At 48.9% G+C, this 23035-nt stretch overlaps 1 protein-coding gene across 2 annotated transcripts; it reads right to left on the minus strand.

The window, feature by feature from the left end:
- Positions 1-2563: 2563 nt before the first annotated feature.
- Positions 2564-22758, minus strand: YTHDF1 (YTH N6-methyladenosine RNA binding protein F1). 2 transcript variants are annotated; one of them, XM_024238760.3, is made up of 5 exons: positions 22476-22758; positions 22187-22211; positions 20474-20553; positions 8356-9876; positions 2564-2816 (listed from the first exon to the last, which is right to left on the minus strand). In XM_024238760.3, exons 1-5 carry the CDS (start codon positions 22500-22502, stop codon positions 2790-2792), a joined length of 1680 nt encoding a protein of 559 aa, XP_024094528.1. In that variant the 5' UTR covers positions 22503-22758; the 3' UTR covers positions 2564-2789. The 2 variants fall into 2 exon arrangements, with proteins under 2 accessions (XP_024094528.1, XP_024094529.1); XM_024238761.3 differs by lacking the exons at positions 22187-22211; positions 22476-22758 and adding an exon at positions 22058-22178.
- Between the last annotated feature and the right edge of the window lie 277 nt (positions 22759-23035).

The raw sequence follows: 23035 nt of genomic DNA on the forward strand, positions 1-23035 counted from the left end.
CGGTTCTCCCTTCCCCTGGTGGGCCTGGCTCCTTGCCTGGCATCACCATCCACCACGAATGCAGGCAGGAAGCCCCAAACACCCAGACACGGTGTCAGTTCTACAAAACTTTCCAAGTTGGCAGAGGGAGAAGCCACTGCCTCCTCCCGTTTAGAGGCCTCAGGGGAGGTGTTGTCTAGACCACACAATCCACTATCCATTCACAAGCCAGTCAGCAACCACTTGCCAGAGTCCCTGCCACCACCTCCCACTCTGTGGGGACAACAGCATCCACTTCTTCCACAACAACGAAACAACAAAGATAAAGCATGGCACCTGTCGTCATGCTTGCCACCTTTCAGCACCTCTCGGCCCAGCATTCTAAAAGTCGGGAACTCATCTTTAAAGGAGGCCAGGACTCAAATATATGCAAGAAAATGGCATAAAATATGAAGGAATTAGCCACGCGAGGTTGAAAACACACTTCCCTAAAATAACAGCAGCATTTGGAGCTGCAGGTGGGAGCACACAGCCTACCTCTAACTGGCCCGTCAGAACAGACACGTTTTCCCCTGTTCTCATTTTGTGTTTTCTTAAACCAACTAACTTCTGGCAGAGGTGGTGACTGCCTGGGAAAGATGCCACCCTCATCTGACCCCCTTATCTATCAAGATGCAAACTAATAAAGAAAACCAGCGGGTGGGACACCCATTTAACCTGAAACCTCTTTTGCTAAAAATGGACTGAATGTGTTTTCAGGTTAATAATAAACTTTGCTGGGCAATGGAATAAACACCAGCCTCCTCAACGGTGGCTGCTCTCACAAGCAGCTGTGGTGTTCTCTGTCCCGAGAAGGCTCCAGAGTATTTGGATTAAGGACCTGGATAGGCAGGTCCTACTCTTAAGAATTAACATTTCCTCCCTACCCTCAAATGTAAAACTGGAAAAATTAAGAACTCTGTATTTTGCATTCTCTTAAAAATTCTCTCTTAAAAATATCTCTTCACAGGCTGGGTGTGGTGGCTTATGCCTGTAATCCTAGCACTTTGGGAGGCCAAGGCGGGCGGATTGCCTGAGCTCAGCATTTTCTGGGCTGAGGCTAATATTGTGTAACTATCACATACTTGTCATCTTCTGCAGATGTACACAATGTGCATTTCACTGCTTGTAAATTTTACCTCAAAAGGAAAACAAACTAAACAGGTATTAAACTCTTATCGCATAAAAAATAAGAGGCATTGGAGGACGAATGGAGGGAGACGGTGAGGAGCCAAGTCCGGAAAGGAGGCAGCGGTGCCCAGGTGCTGCATGCATCGCTGCGTCTGCACATTCGTGTGCTGAGGGGTGGGTGATGGTGCCATGCAGTTTATAGTCTTAAGGAAATTAACAGCTCCCTCTTCCAAAGCGAGGGAACGAGAATCCCACACTTTGAGAAACACGGGGCTTTCTACGGTGACTCCCCGAATGGCTTTGCAGCTTAAAAAGCTCCAGCACATAAACTCATCAAGTAGCGTGAAGAATGAGCTGACACCAGGCTTGCTAAATAGTATTGTTTATTAAGGCTTGTATTCTCCTAGAGGAAAAACCCAATGTCGTCCAGGACTCCATTCAGGCAGCAACAGTTCAGAGGAAGTGACACGCTCTAAATACAAGTCTAATGATACAGCTGAAACGTTAACTCAGAGGGTCTTTTGGAGCAAGTAGTTTTCAGAAAGCGTCTGCTCTCTAGGACGGTAAGGATCCTCTACAAGGGCACGTGCAGATCCAGGCGCTGGAGCGTCAGGCATGGGCACCATTTTCATGCTTCAACTCAAACTCCAGGTGGTAGTGAGCTCAACGGTCCCTCATTCCACAAAACATGACAGCAAATTCATTTTCTAAAAAAGTTTTGTTTTGTTTTTACCCATTCAACAGGAAAAAAAATTAGACGCACACGGTGAAATTTACAACCAGCAGTATCATCCATCACACTGTCTGTACTACCAGATCCTACACTTAAAGCTCAGCATTATTGGTATAAAAACTTAAGATGGCATTAGGATTAAGAAAAGGGGTAAAATTTAAAAAGATGTGCAAACAACAAAGAATGCCCGAACCTGAACCAGACCTAAAGCACCTTCCAATTCCTCCACACATCATGCCTCAACACCATCCAGCCCAATCGGACACCAGGACAGTGAGGGATGGGTGGCTGTTCAGTGGGCAACAGATATGGAAGGAAAGATTTTCCAAAAAAAAAAAGTGTCTGCCAAATTTGAAAAATTAAAAGTTATCTGTCTAGTAGAAAAATCAAATGGGTAAATTAGCACTTCAGACCAGTAACAGATAATAAAATGACAAATCAGAATGAACAAAAAATCATTAACCTTTTGATTTCAGTATTTTCAAGAGATTTTATCAGAATACTCTAAATGACAAAAGTGACTCATGGTTTCTTATGTTTGCTATAAAGCAATAAAGGGATGAGAAATATGAAGTCTCATAGAACAATACCAAATGACTGAATTTAAGAACATAATTTCTGCCAAAATAGATGCTTTGTTTTTAAGGATACTTATATTTCACATTAGATCAGTCTGATTGATAAGCTGACAAAAAAATACTCCTTTATTAGTGACTTCTACAAGATTATAATACATAGAAAAAGTACAAATAAATGCAGATCCATCTGGGCAAAAATCAACGACAAGAAAGGCAAAGATGCAACACTCAACCCCCACACGGGACGACACACTGGAGCTGACCAAGCACACGTGTTTTAAACTGTTTTCAAAGTCAAACGTTAGAACATGTAAGAAACTGGTTCGCCCTCATTGTTTGTTTCTATTCTGCCGTTCCTGTAAAAACAAAAGACAAGAGTTGAACGCAGAGTAACCACACCAATGAATCCCTCCCAAAAGTGAGATCCAAGGCTGCCCCTTAGCAGCACCTGCAAATCTGGAGGCGGGACCCTGAATGGTACCCAAGCCACACCAGCACACAACTCTGAGCTGCACTGGGGCCTGCTCTGTGGGGGACTGGCCACACTGGGCATGGCCTTCTCCCCACCCCCTCTACCAGGAGAAACTCATCAACCACAACAGTCACATGGTCCACCTGTCTGCTGGGAAGCCTCGCCTCCCACAGCTGTCTTTCCCTCATGTGCCACTATCATTCCACATGGAAGGACACAGCAATGTGAAATTCTCTGCACTCAGAGGGAGGAGCTGGCAGGCACCAGGCTCTCAAGGAGGCCAGGGAGATGGAAGCTGTTCTTCTGTATTTTATCTCATTTAAACTTCTCAGTGGCTCAAAGGACACCAAAATCCTTCCAACTGGCTAACAAGGTGCTGTGTCACGTGGCTAATGAAGGGCAGGAGGACCTGTGTGGGCCTGTCCAGTTCAGGCCCTTCCCACTCCCACACCACGGGGAAGAGCACGCCCCTCCCCAATCCCCCATGGCTAGACCAGCTCAAGGCAAAGCTCCTCTGACCAGGTTTGCTGCCCACTCCCAGAAGAGAATCATCTTTTCCAGAGTGTGTGTGACACACAAGCTTGAGACTTACACCCGAATCTTTTCCCACACTGGCCTCCCTGAGTAGCAGGGTCTAGAAGCCCCTTCAGTCTCCTTACAAGGCAGCATCCAAAGATGAAAATGTGCGATCTAAGGAGCACACGCTGTACCACTCAGCTAGAGAGGTGTCCCAGGCCGAGTGTGGTGACGCACCCTGCAATCCCAGCTATTCAGGAGGCTGAGGCGAGAGCATCGCTTGAGCCCATGAGTTTTCAGCTGCAGTGAGCTATTATCTGCCCTGCACTCCAGCCTGGGCAACAGAGAGAGACCCTATCTCGAAATAAAAACAAAACAAAAAGATGTATCCCAGGCACATCCACCCTCATCTGGCCCCCTTATCTATCAAGATGCAAACTAATAAAGAAAACCAGCGGGCGGGACACCCAAACATTTAACCTGAAACCTCCTCTTTTGCTAAAAATGGACTGAATATGTCTTCAGGTTAACAATAAACTTTGCTGGGCAATGGAATAAACACCAGCCTCCTCAACCGTGGCTGCTCTCACAAGCAGCTGTGGTGTTCTCTGTCCCGAGAAGGTTCCAGAGTATTTGGATTAAGGACCTGGATAGGCAGGTCCTACTCTTAAGAATTAACATTTCCTCCCTACCCTCAAATGTAAAACTGGAAAAATTAAGAACTCTGTATTTCGCATTCTCTTAAAAATTCTCTGTTAAAAAAAATCTCTTCACAGGCTGGGTGTGGTGGCTCATGCCTGTAATCCTAGCACTTTGGGAGGCCAAGGCGGGCGGATTGCCTGAGCTCAGGAATTTGAGACCAGCTTGGTCAACATGGTAAAACCCCACCTCTACTAAAAATACAAAAAAAAAAAAAATTAGGATGTGGTGACAGGCGCCTGTAATCCCAGCCACTCTGAAGGCTGAGGCACAAGAATTACTTGAACCTAGGAGGCAGAGGTTGCAGTGAGCTGAGATTGTGCCACTTCACTCCAGCCTGGGGCACAGAGCGAAACTCTCAATCAATCAATCTCTTAACAGAAGAGGTATTGCTGTTCCTAAAAAGCAAATACCAATCTCTTGAGTTCAAATAGCTGATGTTAAAGCCACTCACAGGGAAACTCCCCAGATCCCCATCTCCCTTCAGCCCTTATAAACAGCTAGAAAGTTTACTATGTGCTCTTTAAAAAATACTATTCCTTATAAAATTTCTCAAAAAAAAAAAAAAAAGACAAAGAAGTACAGCTCGTTCTTTCGAGGAATGCTCAACAAGCATCCAGGAAATGCTTATGGCCTAAGATTCTCTCTGTTCTTTACTTAGTTTCCAAAGTCAAAGAGCCACTCTGCTGAGTCGGCCTGGAGGTCGATGTGGGGTCAGGTCAGGGTCACCTGCCACCAGGGCAAGGACAGTCAGTCTGAGGAACTAAGCAATGCTCACAGTGTGGGATGCTCACCACTTTCACTGTTTTAAGCTAAGAAGTGGCCATTTCTAGGTTTTTTTTAAAACCAAAAAATGTATCAACCCAGGACTTGGTCTGACTCTGCTGCCATAAAAGCTACTGCCATCCTAAGAAATCAGTATGTTTCTACATTTATAGCTGGACAGCAATCTTGCAAAATGCTAACTCTATTTCACTTTCTCAACACTCAACTTGTTTATGACCTTTACAGCAATGGGGCCAAACTCTAAATGATAAAGAAAAGGTGGGTCTGTTCTTCGAAGTCCTGAGAGAACCTTGAGAAAACTGCTCAGGGGGCTCCACCAGCACAACCGCACAACTCTCTCTTCAGTACATTACTTTGTTCTTAAAACTGCACTGACTCGGCCAGGCGCAGTGGCTCACGCCTGTAATCCCAGCACTTTGGGAGCCGAAGCGGGCAGATGACAAGGTCAAGAGATCAAGACCATCCTGGCTAACACAGTGAAACCCCATCTCTATTAAAAACACAAAAAATTAGCCGGACGTGGTGGCGGGCGCCTGTAGTCCCAGCCACCTGGGAGGCTGAGGCAGGAGAATGGTGTGAACCCAGGAGGCGGAGCTTGCAGTGAGCTGAGATCACACCACTGCACTCCAGACTGGGCAAAAGTGCAAGATACTGTCTTAAAACAAAAACAAAAACAAAACAAAAAAAAAACTGCACTGACTCTTCATGGGAAACCCAGAGGGAGAAAGCATTAGACACCCAGAGTCTCAGCCTCAAGACACCTAAGACTCCAATCCTGGATGAGCCACTAGCCCAGCCGTTAAGCACAGGGCCTAGAGCACCTTGGCAGGCAGGGAGGGCGAGCAGCCAAGTCCAGTCTGGGGACCTCCTCAAGGACCACTTCCACTTCTCTACACTGCCCAATAAGCTTAAAAGATACTTGACGTCGGGCACAGTGGCTCATGCCTATAATCCCAGCACTTTGGGAAGCCAAGGTGGGAAGACTGAGCCCAGTTCAAGACCAGCCTGGGCAACATAGCAAGACACTGACTCTACAAAAAAAATACAAAAATTAGCCAGGCGTGGTGGTGCACGCCTGTAGCTACTCAGGAGGCTGAGGCAGGAAGACTGCTTGAGCCCAGGAGGTCAAGGCTACAACAAGCTGTGATTAAGTCACTGCACTCCAGCCCGGTAGACGGAGAAAGACCTGTCTCAAAAAAAAAAAAAAAAAAAAAAAAGCTATTTGAGGCGGGGCACGGTGGCTCACAACTGTAACCCCAGCACTTTGGGAGGCTGAGGTGGGTGGATCACTTGAGGTCAGGAGATTGAGACCAGCCTGGCCAACACGGTGAAACCCTATCTCTACTAAAAATACAAAATTTAGCTGGGTGTGGTGGTGGGCGCCTATAATCCCAGCTACTTGGGAGGCTGGGCAGGAGAATGGCCTGAACCTCGGAGGTTGAGGTTGCAGTGAGCCAAAATTGCACTACTGTACTCCAGCCTGGCTGACGGTGAGATTGGCTCAAAAAAAAAAAAAAAAAAAAAAAAGCTATTTGAAATTCCACCAAACATTAACAAATCAGGTTCTCATTTGTCACTTTCAATAAAATGAATTAATGTTAACAATGACCCACATGGGCCCAAAGTTTTCCAGCTTGGCTAACAGTTTAGGGGAGGGTTACCAAGTTCCTTCCAATGATGCTCCACCGGCGGCTCTGTTGGACTCACCTTGGAGCACCCAGTGATTTGAGGAACACTTGGATCTTGCCTGCAGGCAGATGCCCACAGACCCTGCAAGCTGCTTACCAAGATGCTTAACCCATAACCCGACACAAAAAAGCAGTTATCTAGATCAAGTTTTTATAATGCAAGTTGTAGGACACTAGAATTTTAAAAACACCAACCGGGTCAGGAGTCCGCACACTTTATGAAACCCAAGTATTACAGTATTTAAGAAGAAAAACTGTGCGCACACACACACAGCCAGCTTCCAGTTTAGCCAGCTAAGGACCTAAAGCTTCATTAGCAATTATCCCTGCAAATTTAGCAACTCAGTATTCATTTTATACCTAAAAGAGCTATTGTCTGTAATCCCAGCTACTTGGAAGGCTAAGGCAGGACAATCACTCGAACCCGGGAGGTAGAGGTTGCAGTGAGCCGAGATTGCGCCACTGCACTCCAGCCTGGGCAACAGAGCAAAACTCCAACTCAAAAAAAAAAAAAAGAGCTAAAACACAGAATTTCAGTAACTAATTCAGAATTCAGTAACTGGAAATAAATGACATCCTCTTCTCTTCTCACAAAAGAGAGGGACTGATACTTTTCCAAAGTTCCACAAGCCCCAAGTTGTTCAGGACTCGCTTAATGTGGACTGCAGACAGTGCAGGCGGCTCTACTCTATACATCCCTATATATGCCATGTACATGCCTTTCTGCCCAAAATACATTAGGACACTTGGTGCTCACAGGTGAATAATTCCTTTAACATAGAGAACTGAAAAAAACACTGAAAACCCATCTATTATCAACTGACATTTCAGGAAGGGATATTTTTTAAAAAGCAGGAGAGAATCTCAGGATGAACTCTCTCGAATAAAGGAAGCATTATGAAGTATGTCAGCATCATCATTTTCCCATTGCCGGTGCCAGTTTACGGGCATCTGAGCCCCTCTGAAGAGCAAACACACTCAGTCCCGTCAGACATCACATGACAGCACAGACTCAGGAGTTTGGCTACAAGTATCCCAGGAAATCAGGATTGTCTCAAAAAGGCCCAGTCAATGGATTTTTGATATAGGATCCATATTTGTTATTATAAAATGTCTGAATTCCAAACCTACCCCACCACCACCATTTTCTTTACGACCCAGATGGAGTGAGTTTGTTTCCAAAAACTGCAGGATACTGGGTTTTTAAAAGAAAAATAAAGCAACGACCTCCAGATCAAAGACCAGAGATTCCCAACTACTGAGGGACAGTGCCTGGGAAGCAAGGGCCCTTGGCCAGGTGGGGTCTCGATGCCCTACGTGCCCACCGCAGTGCTGCGGGAGTATCACCTAAGTGTTCCTCATGGACAGAGGCTGGGAAGCACTGTTCCAGAAAGTATCACAATTCAAAAAGGAGAGGAGAAAGTTACCCTCAAATTCTTTGTAACAGAATGTGTACACTGTGGTCCCAATTATTCAATTATAATTGGAAAGTGATCAAAGTCGTTTGGTGACATCTACTCAAATACCATCACTGGTTACTAGCAGTACCCTCCGCAGGGAAAGCCCACAAGGCTGCCAGGACCCGGGCCCGCCCACCTGCGGCCAACTGGGAGCTGCCTGTCATGAGACTCAGCTCGGCGGACCTGCCGCATCTGCTCACCACCAGGCCACCTGGTCTAAGTACAACACCAAGGACACATCTGCATGGCAGCTGCCTGCAACACCCAGCCTCACCTTGCGCACCACCTCCTCCTCCTCCTGGCGCTTCTCGTAGTGAGCAAAGTCGTCGAAGATGGAGGTTGTGTGCTTGTAGGAACTGATAATTTTCAGCACTTGTTTTGCTTTTTCTAAGGGCACCTCCTGGGTGTCCCGGGAGTTTGTGACCGGTTTGTTGTCGTTATTCTCCAGTCTGATGTGCCGGAGCTGGTTATTGGGCACATCCTTAACAAAAATCCACTTGACATCAAACTTCCCCTTCCACTTGTCCTGAGACCAGACCCCAGCACTGGTGCCGTAGTCCACGGGGGACTTCATCTCGGCCACCCCACAAAAATGCCCACTCCCATTGACGCTGAAGAGCAGGTAGACGGGACCCTTGCTGCTCATGCAGCGGAAGGCGCTGTCCAGGCGTTTGTTGCCGTGCTCTGTGCTACACCAGATGGAGTACTTAATGGAGCGGTGGATGTCGTCCTCAGAATAGCTCTTGATGATGAACACACGCCCGCTTTTCAGATTCCAGTCAAACTCTTTAGGGTTGTAGCTGTGAGCAGCCTTCAGTTTTTCAAGGACAGGGTGGGATTCAACGCTGGGGGCAGAATTAGGCTGGACGTTTCCAGGAGAGTTGCTATCGCTGCCAGCCCCTCCACTCTGCCCAAACGCCGCGTTTCTGTTGCGTGGGGCAACCCAGCGGGTCTGGGGTGGCTGCTGAGGGCTCTGATACTGCGGTTGAGCCAAAGGTGGGGGCTGTGCTGGGAGAGGCTGAGCCACCTGCTGGGGCTGTGGGGCAGCCTGTGGAGAGGGTGCCTGCTGGGGGACTGGGGCCTTCGGCACTGGCCCCTTGTTATCCCAGGTGCCAATGTCCATGTTATGCTTTATGGGTGGAGGGGGCAGCGCACCCCCCATGACAGGCCCGCTCTTTGTTTTCATTTTAGGCTGTGGTTTTGCAGGCTTGCTGGCAATGGCAGCCCACGAGGTCGGCTTTGAAACTGGCATGTTCACATTTGTCCCACCGTTGCCAGAAAGGACACCAGTCAGTGCTACGCTGCTGACGACGGAGCCCACCGTCTTGACAGCAGAGGAGCTGACGTCCCCAATCTTCAGGCCAACCATGCCCTGCTCTAGGCTGTTCATCCCGGGGGCCTTGCTGAGGGTGTCGCTGTGAAAGCCTGGCTGCCCATCAACCACCGTGCCACCCAGGGAGCTCGGGGGGTAGGTGTAGCTGCTCCCATATGCAGAGCTCTGGGTCTGCTGACCTTGAGACCCACTTGTCCCCCATGCTGAGAACGCAGGGTTTTCAGGGAAAAAATTAAACCTGTGCTGATAGATGTTGTTCCCCAGGCCCCCAGGCTGCCCAAAAACAGCATCATGCATAAAATGATGGTCTCCGTTACTGAGCTGTCCGTAGGTGGTGAGGTATGGAATCGGAGGGTCCCCTGCAGTGGACCATGGAGCCTCATTGAGGGAGTAAGGAAATCCAATGGACGGCGGGTAATAGCTGGACAAGTAGGGGTCGCTCATTGAGGGGTAACTGTTACTCTGCAAAAGCAAACGTGACAAGTTACACCACTTCCACAACACGAGGAGATGCTGAGAATGCCAACCGCCTCTTGCTTAAGCACAGGTGGAGCAAAAACAAAACCTGCACAGCATGGGGCTACTCCTTCCAGAAGGAAAGCTGTAGTCGCCAATGTGAGAACCAAATCAAGACAGAGAAATTAATAATGAACACAAACCAGGGTGCCGTCTCAAAATACGAAGCATCATTTGCAAGGCTCTGAATTCAGGCTAAATGACTAACCTAAGCCTCTCTAGAACTGGCAAGGTAGCAGCCCCTCCCTCTACTCTTACCTACAAAGGAATCCAGAGTTAGGAATAAACCCCTGCCTGCTGACGACAACGTTTATGACAGACACGGACGGCATCATGGGAACCGAAACAGCTTTGTACGGCAGAGATATTTCCATTGGCAAGCCAGGATGTGCAGGGCCATGAGGCAGTTTGCTCCAGAAAACAGACCCCAAGCTCACTGATTACTCAGCAGGCCTGGGCGCCCACCTCCGGGCCTTGACATTCCTCCTGGGACACTCTCCCATACCTGGACCAAAGCTCTCCCAGAATCCTTCAAGGGTGCTTCAGAGGCTCCTTCCACACACCCTTCCTAGCAGACGGCCCCTGCCTCTAAGTCCAAGGGGGTTCACATTCCCATGATTTCCTGGGCACAGCATTGGGCTCTTGGAGTAGGCCCCTGCACAGAGGGCCCTGGCTAGCTCCAGCTCCTCAGCCAAGAGAAAGCATCCAAAGTGTGGACTCTGCGCTCCGGGTGCAGAGCAGCCCTCGCTTTGGATGCCAGCTCACCTGGGCTTCCTTATGAAAACATGTCTGTGTAGTGACTGGAACCTCAGAGAGTAGTTTTAAAGTGACGGAACCATGAGGCAAAACGATCTGCTAGAGAAGGTGAGTGCCTGAATACCCCATCGTAGGGGTCTCTGAAGAGCTGCCCAGGGCACAAATTTAGACTTAGGGTCAGCAGTTCTGGGACGGCATCTCCTTGGAGAGACCCAACCAAGGGTCTGGTCATGATTGGGTCCCTCCAACACTGCCTTAAAATGGCTTTCGTGTGAGGTGTGTCTGTATGTGTGTGTGCACACACACCTGCACACAGGTGGGTGAGAAGGGGTCCAGTGTGAGGTAAGAAGGCTCCCGCCTAGATGCATCATCTAAGAGTGCCAAAATGCTATTACAGAAAACAGAGCAGGAAGTAAAACACAGGGCTCTCCAGTCTGTGACGCCCGTTTTTGGATTTTTAGTTTTCCTGCTCCCCTCCCCCCAGTCCCCCAAGTAACCAGAAGGTTCTACATAAAGAGAATATGCTCCAGACTTCATCTCACAACCTCATCCCTGCCACACTGACCTCTCACACTGGCATCAAAGGCCACACTATGAAGGATAACAGCACCCAGTCCGGGACACCAGGTGGGAAGGTAGCTGAGGCAATGAGGGAGACTGTGGGATCCCAGACATTGAAACAGGCCTGCTTCACTGGAGGGGTGACCACAAGCAGCTCTCCCTGGGGGCAGTGCCCCAACACCAGCAGACTAATGAACCGGTGACCTGGCCACCACTTCCTGCCTCCTGCTCCCATCCTAGAATGCTGAGGGCTTCAGAAATCCAATTTGTTTTCTAATTTTCTTCCTGTTGACTTCTCCACTTGTGAGCAGACAATTCCAGAACCCCCCCCTTTTTTTTCTGAGACGAAGTCTCATTCTGTCGCCCAGGCTGCAGTGCAGTGGCGCGATCTCAGCTCACTGCAACCTCCGCCTCCCAGGTTCAAGCGATTCTCATGCCTCAGCCTCCCAAGTAGCTGGGATTACAGAAGCACACCACCACACCGGTTAATTTTTCTATTTTTAGTACAGACAGGATTTCATCATCTTGGCCAGGCTGGTCTCGAACTCCCAACCTTAGGTGATCCAGCCGCCTCAGCCTCCCAAGTGCTGGAATTACAGGCATGAGCCACAGCGCCTGGCCCTAGAATCATCTTTTAAAATGCACTAACTGCTGTTTCCCTGTAATACAAATTTGAGATTCTGGGGGTATAAGAAGACAAGTGGGATGCTATCAGTGTTCTACAAACATGAGATTAATCTGAGCTTATTCTCCCTCAAAACAATTTCCATGATGCTGGCTCCTTTGCTGCAGCCTTTCCCTCGGGTGCTGCCCTGGCCAACAGGCCCAGACAGGAGGGTGAGCGAATCAGGGAGGCAGTCTGTGCACAGGACTTGGCTCCTTGAGTCGCTGGCCGCAGGTGCCTTCAAGGACGGCAGGCAAGAGGACAGTCCCCCCCCACAGGGAAGCCAGCCCTCCTCCTCCCATTAGCTGGACACATGCTCCTCAGCAGCGCTGCAATCACAACACATCTTCCTTCCCAGGCAAAAAGAGCAGATGGGAAAAAAAAGACCTCAATGGCTGTGTGGTATTCTAATCCACTTGGCCACAACACCAACCAGAGGAGTCAGGCCACAGAAACTGATGCCCAAGGACACTTCTGACTTACACTTAAAGCCTTAACTAAGACAGGACATCACTTACCACGTAAAAAAATGAACATTACATTCAGCATGCAACATCCCTGAAAATCTGTTTTAAGTATTAAATGGACACACCTAGCACACAGGCCGCACAGACAAGAGAGCCCACAAATGACCCATCCAGCTTCCCTCTACCCAAGGTGCAGGGCCTGCAGTTCCAGCCAGTATTCTGCAAATCCTTCAGCTCCAGATCACCACCATTCACACCCTGAGCCACAGAAGACGGTGACACTAATCAGCTCTGCTGGCAGCCCTAAACCCTCCTGACACTTTCTGTCCTCAACGGGTTACACGGCCACACAGGCAGGCTGGATATAGTGACCTGGGGTCCTGTGGGCCGGATTTCCATTTTTACCTCAATCACTGACAGCGCATTTCCTATTACATCTGCCATCTTTCCTCCAAAACTCTGAGGGTAAAGAAGCAGGTTAATTTGTAAAGCTATGTGAAGTCAGTCATTCTGTACATAAGAAAACCTGGAGATGCTGTCCTCTGCCTTCTTTATGAGCCACATGTCAGGCTGCTGCCCCACACTCCTTCCCTGGTGAGGGAAGCTGTCCCAGTCACAGTCCTGGTCACAGTGCGTGGGAGACAACTGGAAACGCACAGTTCGGGCTGCCTGGAAAACACATGCAGCCTCCTTTCAGGGCCTTTGACCTCCCTTTGTCTCACGCACAGCCAGGCACAGGTTCAGCGCTCACTCGCTGCCAAGTGCTGGAGGCGAGCTGTGCTGCTCCCTCAACATTCCTTAGCGCCAAGGCTCCGTGGGCACTGAGTTACGAGTGTGAAAGTTTACTTCTCAGGGATATAGTTGCATTAACTCCGGGTGCAGTGGCTCATGCCTGTAATCCCAGCACTTTGGGAGGCTGAGGTGGACGGATCACAAGGTCAGGAGATCAAGACCATCCTGGCTAACACGGTGAAACCCCCCTCTCTACTAAAAATACAAAAAATTAGCCGGGCGTGGTGGCAGGCGCCTGTAGTCCCAGTTACTCGGGAGGCTGAGGCAGGAGAATGGCATGAACCCGGGAGGCCAAGCTTGCAGTGAGCTGAGATCGCGCCACTGCACTCCAGCCTGGGCTACAGAGCGAGACTCTGTCCCCACCGCCCCTCCAAAAAAAAAGAACAAATTCAAAGCTTGTTCTTAACACATTACTTCCTCTGAGCAAGCATATTTTGGTCCTCGTAAATGAGTGGCATAAACAGATCTTTTAAGGACAATACAAGCAAAACCATGATCCTGCTACTCTGCAGCCGCCTCCACAGAAGACTGCTGAACACTTCCACATGCTAGGCACCTCACTGCAGCCCCTGCGGAGAACTGAAGACCTCATCAAAGAAAGGCTAACACATTTTTGGCCGGGCACAGTGGCTCTGGCCTGTAATCCCAGCACTTTGGGAGGACGAGGCAGGTGGATCATCTGACGTCAGGAGTTTGACAGTAGCCTGGCCAACACAGTGAAACCCCATCTCTACTAAAAATACAAAAAATTAGCCGGGCATGGTGGCACGTGCCTGTAATCGCCGCCACTTGGGAGGCCAAGACAGGAGAATCGCTTGAACCCGAAAGGCGGAGCTTGCAGTGAGACGAGGTTGTACCACTGCACTCCAGTCTGGACAACAAGAGCAAAACTCCATCTCAAAAAAAAAAAAAAAGACAAAAGAAAAAAGAAAAAGAAAGATTAACACATTTTAAAGGCAAAATCGGAGTCCCCTGACAAAGGAAAACACAACTTTAGATTCTTAAGCCTCCTCCTGTGACTAACTTAAAAATGATAAAGAAACTTTAAATAATCAGGGAACATATTATCTCCAGGTTATTTGAAACTCCAAACAGTAAAACACAAAAAAGCCCTAACTCTACATTAGAATTAGGCCGGGCACAGTGGCTCGTGCCTGTAATCCCAGCCCTTTGGGAGGCCGAGGCAGGTGGATCACAAGGTCAGAGTTCGAGACCAGTCTGATCAATATGGTTAAACCCCGTCTCTACTAAACCGGGCATGGTGGCAAGCACCTGTAGTCCCAGCTACTCCGGAGCCTGAGGCAGGAGAATTGCTTGAACCTGGGAGGTGAAGGTTGCCATGAGCCAAGATTGCGCCACTGCACTCCAGCCTGGGTGACAGAGTGAGACTCCGTCTCAAAAAAAACAAAAACAAAAACAAAAACAAACAAAAAAGAACTAAGAGCAGTTTTACATACTTACTCAAATTTAACCACATTAAAAAAAAGAAACTTCCATCCGAATGACCAAAACCATTTAAGTTGAAGTTAAAACTGGTTAAGTTTACTTCCTATATCCATTTTTCTGAGATGGAGTTGGAATGACCAAAAGGAGCGACTAGAGGGAGAAGCAAAAAGGATCCCTTCAGAAGCCCAAGAGGAACAGAGAGAAGCATTTGCTTAATAAAAAACAAACAAAATAATTAATTATGTAAAATGGAAAAGTATCAAGGGTACTGCTGAAAAGTGAGGGAGTGACATGGCTCCTGAGAACCAGCTCTGACCCAGGACTGGGAACAGGCCTACCAGGATGACCTGTGGTTCTTCAGGAAAAGCCTTAGGGAGCACAGAGAAAATGTTAGAGGAAAATAACCGAAAAACCCTAATTTACTTACTTGGCTGCTCACTTTTTCAGATCTGTTTTCAGGACTGGTCCTTCTGAGGCTGCAATTTCAGTCCCTCAGCTGGTGGCATCAATATGCAGAGACAGCAGTTTCTGACAGAATTTCTGCATTTGTTTCAGCAACTTGCCAGTAAGAAGCATGTTAAGATCCCACTATATCCTTCCAGCTGCGTTTCTGGGAAGCCGTTGTGATGGCAAATGCCTACTTAGCAGGCACTGCCACTGGGTATTTTAAGGAAGCCCATATTTTTAGATGTAGCCACAAGAAACTGACACTCCCCTGCTGGCCCTCAGGTCACCCTGGGCCCACCAGAGCTGCCCAGGCACAGCAGGAAGCCCTGTGCCAAGCATCTCCAGGCTGTTCTCAAAGAAGTCCTAGATGCTCTGATGAGGCATTGTGTTCAGTGAAAAAAACCACCCAAAACCTGATGAGCAATTTCGTCACTGTGTGATCAGTGTACTTACACAAACAGAGACATGTGAGCGTGGAGGCAGCATCCTTACCACACACTGACGCTGTAACCTGTACAGCGTGTAACTGTAATGAATAATGGAAGTAACTGTAACATCAATGATAAGTATCTGTGTGTCTAAACATATCTAAACACAGAAAAAGTACAGTAAAAATACGGTATAAGAAATCAAGAACGGGACACCTGTACAGAGCACTTACGGTGAATGGAGCAGGTAGGCCTGAGTGGCACTGGGTGAGTCAGTGAGTGAATGTGAAGGTTTGGGCTCTCACTGGACACCACTGTCAGCTTTAGAAACACCGTCCACTTAAGACTACACTCAATTTTTAAATTTTCCTTTCTTCAATAATATACTCTAGCCTACTGTAGCTTTTTTACTTTACAAACTACTTTTTTAAAAGCTTTAAAGTTTTTGACTCTTTTGTAAACACAAGTATGTCATACAGCTGTACAAAAATTTTTTTGGTTATATCCTTATTCCATAAGCTTTTTTCTATTAAATTTTTTTTTAACTTTTTGAACTTTTTTGTTATAAATGAAGACACGGCCAGGCACAGTGGCTCATGCCTGTAATCCCAGCACTCTGGGAGGCTGAGGCAGGAGGACTGCTTCAGCCCAGGATTTCGAGACCAGCCCAGGCAACACAGTGAGACCTCATCTCTACAAAAAATCAAAAATAAGGCAGGAAGATCACTTGGGCCCACGAGGTCAAGGCTGCAATGAGTCACCACTGCACTTCCGCCCAGATGAGGGAGAGACCCTGCCTCAAAACAAAACAAAACAAAAAAACCAAAAACCCAAAAAGACACAAAAAACACACATATTAGCCTAGGCCTACACAAGGTCTGGATCTTCCACCTCCACATCTTGCCCCACTGGAAAGTATTCAGGGGCAACAACACGCATGGAGTTGTCATCTCCTGTGACACCAATGCCTCTTCTGGATTCCTCCTGAAGAATCTGCCTGAGGCTGCTTTACAGTTAACTTTGTTTCTAGTAAGTAGGCAGAATACACTCTTAAAAGTATAGTAACTACATAAAGTAGTAACAGTCGTTTATCACCAATTATTACGTACTGTACGGTACTGTACGTAACTGCAGGTGTATACTCTGGTATGACCGGGGCAGTAGGGTTGGTTACACCTACTGCAGCACCACAGACACCTGAGTAATACACTGCCCTAAACATGGTAGCTCCAACATCACCAGGTGACAGGAATTTTTCAGCACCATCATAATCTTATGGGACCACTATCATATTGTGGTCTGTTGCTGACCAAAACTGCATCCGGCAGCACAGGTACAGGTGCCATCTCCCCCATGCCCAGATGGCTTTGGTAATTTCTGTCAGCGGGATCACAGCAAACACACTCAGTCTGTTGGTCAGGGAGTGTAAAGGAAGCCTGGTGGGCCAGCGGCATCTATTCCCAACTCAGGCATCATGCCGAGACAGTGTCTTCTAAACTCTGAGTTGGAACTGTTCTGGGTCATTTCACAGTCTTTCCTTTCAGAAAACAACAGAGAACTGGGAAACCAGAAGTCCCTGAGCAGGCAAAGCCTCAAAAGAGAAAATTGGCTGGGCACCGTGGCTCATGCTTGCAATCCCAGCACTGTGGGAGGCAGAGGCGAGGGGATCACCTGAGGTCGGGAGTTCAAGACCAGCCTGACCAACATGAAGAAACCCCGTCCCTACTAAAAATACCAAAAAAAATTAGCCAGGCATGGTGGCGCGTGCCTGTAATCCCAGCTACTCGGGAGGCTGAGGCAGGAGAATCACTTGAGCCTGGGAAGTGGAAGCTGCAGTAAGCTGAGATCGCGCCACTGCACTCCAGCCTGGGCAACAAGAGCGAGACTCCGTCTCAAAAAACAAAAAAAAAGAGAGAGAAAATCACGACAATCAAGCCCAACCCAGAACCCTTCACTCCCAGTTCCTCTGCTCCCCCAACTCCCATTCAAGTCACAGACTAGAAGACAGATACTGAGCGGCTACAGTTGCAAGGGCCTCAGGGGCAACTAGGACGGAAACTCTAGCGCCAGAAGCACAGCAAGGCTTCTGGCGGGTGAAGCCTCTCTGAGGGAAGGACCCCCGCCACACGACAACAACCCCTCACAGCCCATTACAAGTGAAACCAACCTAACAGGCAGGCATTCTCCTAAGACTTTCTAAACCATTCTAAGAATTACAGTTTCACACAAAACAGGAACCACAGTAGCCTCCAACTGGCTACTACAAACCATATCTGGATTTTTCTCTTTTAAGTACCCAGGGTTAGGTTGGGCACCAGTGGCTCATGCCTATAATCGTAGCACTTTGGGAGGCTGATGCGTGTGGATTGCTTGAGCCCACGAGTTCGAGACCAGCCTGGGCAACACAGCAATATTTCATGTCTACTAAAAATTAAAAAATTAGCTGGGCGTGGTGGCACATGCCTGCAGTCCCAGCTACTTGGGAGGTTGAGGTGGGAGAATCACCTAGCCTGGGAAGTCGAGGCTGCAGTGAGCTGTGATCACACCTTGCACTCCAGCCTGGGCAATGGAGTGAGACCCTGTCTCCAACAAAAAAGGACCCAGAGCTAATGGATATGTCCACTATCTTAACTGTGGCCATGGCTCCAGAGGTATGTCTGTGTAAATCAAAAGTTATAAAACCATACTGTATACTCTACATATGGAGCTAAGACACCCGCTGACATAAAAATAATCGATTTGTAAAGAAATCCTCCCAAACAACACAAAAGCTCCGACTTTATAAAAATATTTTTGGCTGGGCACGGTGGCTCATACCGGTAACCCTAGCACTTTGGGAGGCCAAAGCAGGAAGATCACTTGAGCCCAGAAGTTCAAGACCAGCCTGGGCAACATAAAGAGACCCTGTGTCTACAATCAATCAATCAATCAATCAATCACCAGGTGTAGTGGTGTATGCCTGTAGTCCCAGCTATTCAGGAAGCTGAGGCAGGAGGATTGCTTAAGCCCAGGAATTTGAGGCTACAGTGAGCTATAATCATGCCCCTGAACTCTAGCTTGGGGAACAGAGCAGGACCCTGTCTCCAAAATACACACACACACACACACACACACACTTTTAAGTGTACTGATGCAACCTCCCTCCCCCTTTATTGGCTAAAATTCAGTACATAATACCATTAAAGTACTAAAATAATAAGAACACACTAGAAAACAAGATATTCAAAAAATCAGTTAACTTCCTACCACTACCTCTATCCAAAGGCCCATCACTAAAGTCAAGTCAGTTCTGCCCAGAGGAGGGGGGCAGATTCTCGGAAGGCAACCAAGAGACAAGAAACAAAAGCAGGGTCGGAGTGGGGGGCGGGGCTGCCAAGGCTCCACCTGTACAAGGTTTCTTGGTCTCTAAGCTGCTTGATTCACCAAGTGCAGTAGGAGGGAAGGGGATGAAGGAACACTCTAAGAAGTTCTAAGACACCTAAGAAAAGGGCAGACTAGTTTTATTTCTTCACAGAGAAGAGGTGAAGCCCGGTCTTACTTTAAAGCAAACATGCCCAGTAGCTGAGGGCTACTTGGAATGGCGGAGGAAGGAATGTGAATCACAGCACACGAAATGGAGCACTCAGAGCATCTGCTTTGTGCTGCCCCATGAGGCCTGCTCACCAAAGTGAGGAGCTCACAGAGGTGCAGCCCCTCATCCAAGCCACCAGCCTGGAGGTAGAAAAGTGAGGCAGGGGAAGTCTGATTCCCGAGTTGGACTCTTAAACAGACATAAACAGACACCACTTCTCTTGAGAGTTTTGCTGCAACAGCAGCACAGAGGAGAGAGAGCAGCTCCCAGTAGATCTTAACCAGGGCAATTGTATCCCCCAAAAAACATCCACCAAGACAGTTTTGCTTGCTACAACTGGGGATGGGGAGAAGGAGTTGCTAATGGCATCTAGTGGGTGGGAAGCCAGGGAGGCTGCTAAACATCCAACAATGCACAGGACAGCCCCCAAAACAGAATGTTCCCATGCAAAATGTCCACAGTGCCAAGGCAGAGAAAGCCTGAATTACCTAAGAAAACAGGGCAGCTATGACTCGCTGGGCCCTGCTGTATCAGGTACTGTCTCAGCGCTTTATGTGCACCATCTGATGTCATCCTCCCAACAATTCTACAAAGAGTTACTACTCTCTCTCTTCCACAGAAAAGGAAATTGAGGCAAGAGAAGGCAAGCCATGGACACAGGCCAGTCAGTGGTGGAGTTAAAACTGAATCCAGGCCAGGCGCAGTGCCTCACGCCTATAATCCCAGCACTTTGGGAGGCCGAGGCGGGTGGATCACCTGAGGTCAGGAGTTTGAGACCAGCCTGGCCAACATGGTGAAACCCCGTCTCTACTAAAAACACAAAAATTACCTAGACGTGGTAGTGGGTGCCTGTAATCCCAGCTACTCCTGAGGCTGAGGCAGGAGAACTGCTTGAACCCGGGAGGCAGAGGCTGCAGTAGGCTGAGATCACGCCATTGCACTCCAGCCTGGGTGGCAAGAGTGAGACTCTGTCTCAAAAAAAAGACTGAAACCCAGGCGGCGTCTGGCTTCACAGTCGCTCCACAGCCCAGCTCTTAGCTGCTTCCCCAGACCACAATTCCAATCATCCAGAGCTAAAAATAACCAGGAAGCTTCAGAAACACACACACACCTCCACTGCGTGAAAGGCAAGACACACCACTGACCCACAAACACTGGAGCCAACTAGACCTGTTTGCATCCCGGCCCCAGTGGGATGCTGCCTCCTCCACGGGGAAAATCATTTTCACCCCACTCATGCCCAAGGTTAACAGGAGGCACATCTTCATGAGCATTCTATCATTTCTAATACTTTACAGTCTGCTGCTTTGTTGTTTAGGATAATTTAAAAATCAGAAATGACAGTAAAGGTGTGTTACAAAACAATTAAAACCAACTTAAAAACAAATATATGCTAACAAAATAAACTCACCTGATTTGACTGTCCAGTAAGGTAGGGCTCAAAGTCATTGTCATGAACTGTATCCTTCTGATGTAAAGAACCATTTTGTACTAGAACAAAAAGTTGCAAAATATTACCCTCAAATTTTAAAAGATTACTTAAGCATGGAAGTCAAAGTTAGCAAAGTCTATTTCCATCTATTTCTAGCAGAAATTATGCTTTACTTTTAAAAGGAGTACAACCAGTATAGAACTGATGTTTACACAACTAATTAGAAGGGGGACGGGAAACTTTCAATAATTTAGGCTAAATTTTAAATAAAGGCTTAATCGTAATTTGGTGAGATTAACCAAATTAAGTGTTAACACATAGTGCAAGGAACACATAACCAGGGTGAAAACTGACATGGTCTAAGAAGACTTATGTGTGGCAAATACAAGTGGAGCCTCCAAAAGCCCAAATGCAGAATGTATGCCCAAATGTATGGAGAACAGAGGGAAGAAAACTTAGGAGGGAAGGGGCTGCAACTGAAGGACTGTTGGGAGCTATTATCTGACTCTCCACAGTGAACCCCAAATATCTGAGACAGGTCTCAGTCAATTTAGAAAATTTATTTTGCCAAGGTTAAGGACACACCCATGATACAGCCTCGGGAGGTCTTGACAACATGTGCCCAAGGTGATCGGGGCACAGCTTAGTTTTATACATTTTAGGGAGACATGAGAACAATCAATGTAAGCTGTACATTGGTTTGGTCCGGAGAGGCGGGACAACTTGAAGCAGGGTGGGGGCTTCCAGGTCATAAGTAGATAAGAGACAAACGGCTGCATTCTTTTGAATTTCTGATTAGCCTTTCCAAAGGAAGCAATCAGATAAGCATTTATCTCAGTGAGCAGGAATGACTCTGAGTTCTGTCCTTTGTCCACCAGGAATTTCCTTGTGGGGAAACTCTGGGGGAGATATGTAACTTTCTTTGTCTTAGAAGCTATCTTTTTCAGGAATAGAATGGGAGGCAGGTTTGCCCTCAGCAGTTCCCAGCATAGCTTTCTCCCTTTGGCTCAGCGATTTGGGTGCCCCAAGACTGGTTTTCCTTTTACACCACTTACCTTCCCACTGTTATTATGCTCAGCCAGAAAAAGAAAGCAAAGGTAAATAAAGTGCTGGGCCTTTTCCAATCTTAAAACAAGATGAACCGTATTTGGTTACACCTGAGCTGACACACAAACTGGCTAAAAAAGTGTTCCAAGTAAACGTGAAGTATCACTTAACAGTTTTCACACAAGTGCGCTCTGAGGGTTTATCCCAAGCCATAATGTCACAGGAGATGCTAACAGACTTGGAAAACAGGGGCTGAAACTACCCGGAATATGGAGCTTAGCCTGCAGAACCTTGGACTGCCCCTCTCCTAGAGCAGCCCCTGCTGGGCGGAGCAAGGCAAGTCGCTCATCCCCTGCGGCCATGTCCACCCGGCTCTCCTACCTCCCCTTCCCCAAAGCAAATCCATTATCATGCAGTGGGGAAAGAAGGGCCCAAATTACTCTGAGCAATCATTTATTCACTTCTTGAGAAGCCCCTGTCTTCGACCTGTCAAATCTCCCAGAATCGTCGCACAACCTCAAGTTTTATCTCCCTGAAGCTGGCGGAAGAGAGAAAGTTTCCGGTTCCAGACGCAGCTTCCTGGACCGTTCCTTCCCCGTCCTCCTCCACTCCAGCCCGCGCCGGCCGTCCCGGGACTCCGCTCACCTTTATTATCTTGTCCTTTTGTTCTCTGCACCGCCGCAGGCCGGGACGTGGGGTACACACAACCCGGGGGAAGAGGGAAACACAAAGTTATTCACCAGAGAACTGATCTCCAACGGGCCGCGAGCTCCGTTGGCCCCGAGGCGCGGTCACGTGCGACCCTGGCCCCAAAACCCCGGCTCCGCCTGGGCCCGGCCCCCGCGACCCCGGGCTCTGCGTTCCAGCCCCAGGACCCCAACCCAGACCCAGCGACTCGGCCCCGGCCGCGGCCCCTGTAACCCTGCCCCGCTACCTGGGTGTCCACGCTGGTGGCCGACATGCTTCATGAACAACTAGACGCGGGGCCGGGGCGCCTGCCGGCTCGGGCCTCCCCCAGAGGCCGGGCCTGTCACCCTAGCTCGCGCGGCCCCGGGCCCCGCCGCCAATTCCCCGGGCGCCGGCCGGGCGGCGGCGGCGGCTGCTGGGCGCGCGGGCCCCTGGCGAGGTGGCAGCGGCGGTGAGCCCGGGACGCGGACGCGCTGAGGAGGCGTCGACTCCAATGGCGGCGGCGGCGGCGACAGCTGCGGCGACGGCGGCGGTAGGGGACGAGACTGCGCGGCGTCAGCGTGCACGCGGGGCAGGCCGGGAGCGCCGCGCCGGGCCGCCACGCTTCGCGCCTGCGCGCTGCCGTCTTACGGGACGGATTTCGCTCTCAGGTCCCAGTCTCGCGCGGCGGGGCGGGGACCGCAGCTGGCTGGGCGGGGAAGCCCTGAGCCGGGGAAGTCACGTGGGGCGTGTCCGGAGGCGCCGCGGGGCCTGGCGGGAAGGGGCTGGCGGGCTGCGGCCAGGTGTGCACCCCCCCCCACACACACA

This window comes from Pongo abelii, chromosome 21, assembly GCF_028885655.2.
Source record: "Pongo abelii isolate AG06213 chromosome 21, NHGRI_mPonAbe1-v2.0_pri, whole genome shotgun sequence".
Classification (NCBI taxonomy): Eukaryota; Metazoa; Chordata; class Mammalia; order Primates; family Hominidae; genus Pongo; species Pongo abelii.

Bases quoted from the DNA above. Each gene is read 5' to 3' on its own strand.
- YTHDF1 (XM_024238760.3), bottom strand. From the start codon at position 22,502: ATGTCGGCCACCAGCGTGGACACCCAG. The intron at 22,212-22,475 runs GTAGCGGGGCAG...GCGGCGGTGCAG, and splicing joins CCACCAGCGTGGACACCCAG to AGAACAAAAGGACAAGATAA. The intron at 9,877-20,473 runs GTGAGTTTATTT...TTGCTTTTGCAG, and splicing joins TTACTGGACAGTCAAATCAG to AGTAACAGTTACCCCTCAAT.